Source organism: Morone saxatilis, unplaced genomic scaffold (genome assembly GCF_004916995.1).
Source record: "Morone saxatilis isolate NCDOM2014 unplaced genomic scaffold, NCSU_SB_2.0 Contig23, whole genome shotgun sequence".
Classification (NCBI taxonomy): Eukaryota; Metazoa; Chordata; class Actinopteri; family Moronidae; genus Morone; species Morone saxatilis.
In genome coordinates, this window is record NW_023339796.1 from 7,545,178 (window position 1) to 7,551,526 (window position 6,349).

The 6,349-nt window shown below is 38.7% G+C and overlaps 1 protein-coding gene across 1 annotated transcript in view; it reads left to right on the forward strand.

Moving 5' to 3' along the window:
• The first annotated feature begins 6 nt into the window (after positions 1 to 6).
• nadkb (NAD kinase b) overlaps positions 7 to 6,349 on the forward strand; it is a 10,926-nt gene continuing 4,583 nt past the window's right edge. The window contains exons 1-7 of the mRNA XM_035671073.1: positions 7 to 244; positions 352 to 435; positions 1,000 to 1,129; positions 4,001 to 4,109; positions 4,906 to 4,991; positions 5,527 to 5,629; positions 5,820 to 6,007. Coding sequence (XP_035526966.1) covers positions 9 to 244; positions 352 to 435; positions 1,000 to 1,129; positions 4,001 to 4,109; positions 4,906 to 4,991; positions 5,527 to 5,629; positions 5,820 to 6,007 — 936 coding nt within the window. The 5' untranslated portion in view covers positions 7 to 8. The remainder of the gene's footprint in view (positions 245 to 351; positions 436 to 999; positions 1,130 to 4,000; positions 4,110 to 4,905; positions 4,992 to 5,526; positions 5,630 to 5,819; positions 6,008 to 6,349) is intronic.

Below are 6,349 nucleotides of genomic sequence, written 5' to 3' on the forward strand. Positions count from 1 at the left end.
ACAGAGGCATGGCGCGACCCTCGGCCCCCTCTGGTCAGCTGTCAGAGTCAGCCAGGCCCTCCAAGCACAGGGAGCACCCGTCCAAGTCACCAAGGAGACGGCGGAAGGGGACGAGGTCGCAGCGGCGGGGGGATGGTCACGAACAGCTGCTGTGGGAGATCGAGCGGCGGAGGTTGCCAGGCCAACACGAGCACTTGGAGCCCTCTGGCTCAGCGAGCGACACAGCGGAAAGCTCTCCTAAGAGGTTTGCACTGCAGGTTGCCAGCTGGTCCACCGTGCCACTGGCACAACTCTGTTGCCACGGACATGAGGTGATAGGGTCTTGACTTTTTTTTTTTCCCCTCCTCACAGGAGAGCCCACTTTCTACATGGACCGTATCCAGCCACTCACTTCGGACCCAAAGCCTGTATTCTTCCCAACCCAACTTCAGTCATGTAAGCATGAGGGTGCTGATTGAATCGAACTTTGTGTGTACAAACTGTTTGCAGGGGACGTTGACCCAGAACGTTCTGTGTAACCGTCTGAGATAAGATAAAATGAGAATGCTGTGATTGGATGTTACATGAAACGGGATGGCTAACAGAGCAGACTGCAGATGCTTATTGTCACCTGGTCTTAGGAGGGGATTTGATCAGAACATAGATCACACACACACACACACACATACAACATTTTTGACAAAATGCCTGTTATCCGCCGCGCAAAGGAGGACAGAGACAAATGGTAAAGAGGGGATAGAAAGTTTTTTTATATTCTGATGTTTGGAATTTGGACCTCAGTCCTTCAGGTGTTTCATCAACGTGTCATAACAGTTAATGAATGACTGCAACTGTTAAATAAACAGCGTATATTTCTACTTTATTAGGATGTAAGACATGGTTTTAGGGTAACAAGATATTGTACATAATGTCCTCCTTCTGTGACATATTATTGACAGACATTGATGGTGTGTGTGTGTGTAAAATATGTGTGTTTGTGTGTTTGTTTCCGTGTCCCAGGCACATCCAGGACCCAGCCAGCCAGCGGCTCACCTGGAACAAACCTCCTGTCAACGTGCTTGTCATCAGGAAAATTAGAGATGAGAGCCTCGTCGAGCCTTTCAAAGAGCTCTGCAGGTTTCTAGTGGAGGTAAATGATCACAGGATTTCATACGTTATACGTTTATGATGTATGATTTTATAAGATGGATGGATGTTTGTGATTGAGGAGGCAGACTTTGGTATCTGAAACAATGCAGAAAACTGATTCAGATTCATTCAGATGTCTTGAGACGCTCTTGATTTTGGGTATTTACGCTTTACTTACGACACATCATTTTCAATTTCCACTTAACAACAGACCCAATCCTTAATTTTTGTATCATATAAATCTGAGTTCTGTTCACATACAGTATACAATTGAAGTTTCAGTTAGAGAGAAATGAAATGTCGTCAGGAGTTGTGGTTTCACAACTTTAAAAGTTTCCTTTAAAAAATATGCTTTAGATTCTATTAAAAAGTCTTAAATTATACAAAACTTAAAAAACGTAACTTTAACTGAACTCGAGACAGTAATGTTTGTTATAAGTATGTCTTTGTATCCGATTGCAGATGTCGGGAGAAATTATAAACTAAAAGCGGGATTGTTGTGATAGTTAATTGTTTACCATCAGACCTGTAGCTACGCTGTCACTACTGCTAGCAACAGTCGCTAAAGGAAGCTCATTGTCTCATAATGGGGAAGAGTCAGTTTGGACAAAAACTTAATGGAATTAATTTACTTTTTTATTAAATTTAAACAAAAAACACACAGTACCCCCCCATCCCAGACAGCCACACAACATAACCCAAAAAGGGGGAAAAAATATAATATAAATATAATTGGATAAAATTGGATTAAATATTGATAATAACAATTAAAGAAAAGCAAAAATAAATGTAAATATACATTTAAAAAATATGTTAATTAACCATATGGAATAAGGTAAAATATTGTTTCCAGTCCACTATATGTATGTGAGTTTTAGGGTAACCAGTCATCAGAAACCTTATCATGTAGTGTGTCCCATAAACGGGTTTATAAGACGGTTTTTCCACAATAAATAACGTAGAAAATGTGACCAAACATTCAGAAATAGGTCTTCTTCTCATTTTAAGACACCCTGAAATCTTTCATGACGGAAAATGTTAAAAATCTCTCTGCACTAAATGGTAACATTTGTTACCAGTTTGTGCAAGATGCACTTTTGGGCAGAATTAATCATTTTTAATTGGTCCAATCCGTCCATTTTCTGCTGCTTATCCAGGTCATGATAATTTAGTTAATTATATCATTGGTTATTATTGTTTACTGCTGGGAAGTACTGACAAAAATATGATTTTGATTATCCTAGGTCATATTTGATTATTTCCGTCATACTTGTATGACCGTGAAAAAGGTATCAAATTGTGTGGTACTAAAAAGTCTTACATTTAAAGATCCTGTCCAGATACATATTAAGACATAAATACAAATAGGGTGCTTGTAACAATAATCTGTGCCTGACATGTTTCTTCTGCAAAAATGTATAATTTTCACAATAAAATCCTTCAAAAAAGTCTATTCTCAGTGTATGTTCACTGGCGTGTATATCACACTAGTATAAGTTGCTAATTGGACTTAAGTCACTGCAGGCTGCACTCTTAATATTGTTTTACTGCATTAAACTCTCAATATCAAAATCTTTCTCAAAAATTATTTTAAAGACCAGTGTGTAGGATTCAGTGGCATCTAGTGTTGAAGTTGCAGATTCCAACCATTTGTAAATGGTTATATATAATATCTCAGTGCAGAAGACACAACGGTGGCTGTGAAACTCCCTTCAAAAGCTTTATCTTAGAGCCAGTGTTTGGTTTAGATTAGATTGTCTGTTTCATTGATTTCAGTTACAGTTTTGTCCTTGGCCGTTACATAAACCCAAGTTCCTGCTGAGATACATCGTTGTGTGTATAACATATTGAAGCAAAACCAAACTCCAGCGGCCTTGGTTGTGTGGTCACTAATAATAATCTACAATATAACAAAGGCTTGTTTCTGGGAAATGAGTCCTGTTTTTTGTCTAAAAAGAAAAATAATCTTCACAGTCATGTTTTGTATTAGAAAAGTAATCTTGTTTTAAGAAAATAAAAAAAATGTCTTTTATAAGATATTACAGCTAATACTAAACTAGATTTAACCAGTAATAAGTTACAACAAAGGTTTGTATAATATCCCAGCAGAGGAACAAGATTATTTTCCTTATTTTAAGAGTAAGAACTTGCAGAACTTTACAATTTAAGATAAAGTAGTCCCAGTGTGATGAAGCAGCTATTAAGTTTTTTCAGAATACATCTGGTCCCTTAATTTGCCTTAATTAAAGTCACTTAGTTTTATTTTGCTGTTTAAAGAATTATTCATCTTAAATTACAAATTCTTGTAATTCATTCTCATCTTAAATAACTGAGTTTTAATTGCTTTTAATAAACACAACTTGCTTACATTTTTTGGCATTTTTCTGGTTTTAAGGCCCATTACAGTCTTTCAGTGGCTGGATTTTTATGCTAGTTTTAAGAATTCTAGCCAACAAATATTGCCGTACCCCACTGGCAGATTGTTTTAGTCAATACAAGAACATTTGATTATATTTAAGAATATTTATCTATCTGGCTATCTAGCTCTATATTGTAGAACATTAAAGAACAGAGCTCACTGCACACTGAAACATTTGTGGTGTCGAGTCCAGGAAATGAAGCAGACATGCAGGTGAAAGTTACAGTCTGGTCTCCTTCAGTTACGACACATTTCATCAGCCACATGTTTCCCAAACAGGACGTACTTTGTGTAACAAGAACTCGTGTACTTGCATTCCACACAGACGCCGTCATATTAAACTACATGTGTTTGGCACATGCTCAGCTTCATTTTAGATGGAGTACTTTTTCGGAGATGTGTGTCTGTGTGTGTTTCGGCTGCTGTCACTAAAAGCGTGTCTCTGCGTCTCAGGAGAAGCAGATGATGGTGTACGTGGAGCGCAGGGTAGCGGACGATGCTACGCTGTCAAGGGACGAGGCGTTCGGCTCCATCCGCAATCAGCTCTGCACCTTCAGAGAGGGTGAGAGTCCTGCGTGTCCCACAATAAAGACACACTGTAATGCTAACTGCATCAGTTTCACAAGTTTAAAACAATTAATAATGTCCTTTTCTGAAATAAAAGTAATATTATGATGGAAAAAATACTTAATAACTAAAATGTTTTACTCAAGTGACAGTGAAGACCTTTCAGCTGTAAAAGGTATTTTTATGTTATGGTGTTTAATAGTGGTTCTACCGTTGAGTAGGTTAAACATCATCAACTGTCTTTAAACATGTAGAATCTTAATTAGATAAATAACCAGTAACAAAGCTGTCAAGATGAAGCTGTTGCCAAAGGTTCAGTATCTCTCCTCAGTTGAGTAAAACTGAGTCTCATAAAAGGAACAAAAGGAAACTTTGAAAAAACTAACTGGTAATTTCTACTTCTGCTGCTAAAATTTAGTTTAGATCACATTAATACTGTAGAAACTATTTAACCAGAACGTTTGGTTGTCCTTTGGTCTGGTAGTTAACCATAGTTGTCCAGTTTCAGTCTATTTCCAAGGGCACAAAGCTTTTTGTAATGCTATTAACTACTGGAGAGAGGACATTGTTATCGAGAACCATTCCTGTAGCTTCTTACTGTTATTTTTTGGATGTTGGATGGATTACTGGCAACGCTCATACGCTGACTGAAACCTTCAAAGATGGCCAAATGTTCAGAAACATAAAAAGTGTCCCTCTCTTTGTTCTTACATTCCTGAATGAAAATATATTTCATTTTGTTCCTGCTGTTAAAATGAAAACAATGAACTGAATGTAGCAGTGTTTTGCAGGTTATGACGATATCTCTGACTGCATAGACCTGATCATCTGTCTGGGTGGAGATGGGACTCTGCTCTACGCCTCCTCTCTCTTCCAGGTAATCACAGTTTTATTATCACTGTTTTTATTCATCTCAAATTAAAGAGAAATTACTAATACTGTGAAGTCTGTGATTAACATGGATGTTCTGATGTGGTATCGTTGTATTTTATCTTTACAAAGGTTTCCTTCTCTAGATTGACTTTCTTGTTTTTACCTATTTTCTATTTTTAAATGACTCATTGTAACCTTATTGTGATCACTGCAAAGAAAAAGTAGCAAAGACTTTTCAAGTTGGGAAATTCTGTGAAACTAATTTGAATATTTTGCCTTTTGAAGTTCCCACCTTATGTCACACAGTCAGATTGCTGAACAGCATTTCAAGATCAAACAAAACAAATGACATAAAAGAGCTGTGGCTGTTTCTTATTTTGGGAAAATAAATCAAATCAGAATTTTTGCCTGTTACTCTAAAATTAGTCCTGGTGTGTTAAGAAGCTTGTATCCTGAATATTTCACTCATAATAAGCTCTACAATATTTGTTACTATATGTGGTTCCTACTGTCCTGATTTTAATGTTTCTTTTCTGTAGGGCAGCGTCCCTCCAGTTATGGCGTTTCACCTCGGTTCTCTGGGTTTTCTGACGCCCTTCAAGTTTGAGTCGTACAAGACTGAAGTAGCCAAAGTGTTCGAAGGTAAAATGGAGTTTTATATGAAACATTGGTCTAATATTTACTGTTGTAGTCGTCTATATGTGAATGCGAACACCCTCTCTCCTCAGAAATAAATCTGTTAGTTGTTAGAATTTCTTAACACGTATCAGTACAATAAGTATATGAATGTTTGTGCTTATGTTTGCGTGCATGTCTGTATGTGGGCTTCCAGGCAATGCAGCCATCACTCTGCGCAGTCGTCTGAAGGTGAAGGTGGTGAAGGACATGCTTCAGAGAGCAGGCCAGCAGCCGTACGACCAGGAGACGCAGCAGCAGCAGCAGCAGCAGCAGGAACACAACGGACTCCCTCCTCAGGGACACACCAACAGCGAGGCTGGCAAGGTCACCCTGCAGCTACAGGTGAGGGCAAAGAGGCACGTGAAGAAGTGTCCACATGGGTGTATATGAGCTTAGGTGAGGTGATCAATGGCCAGGTGCCAGAGGAGTCCCTGCTCTGAGGCAGAACTCTCTGCTGGCCCAGAAATGATTGGGGCGTTTGCTGATGAAACTCTCGGCTGGTACAACTTGTGGCAATCTTTATTTACACAATAAATAAATATAAAAAGGACTTAGTCTCAGTGACGTCAACCGTAGGATCCTGAAGAGCCGTTGTGAAGCTCAAAGTGTGGTCCTGACTCCGCCGGCTCCCAGCTAGTCCAAAAATGGGCATAGAGGTGGAGCTGAGGCGGGCCGAATAAAGCC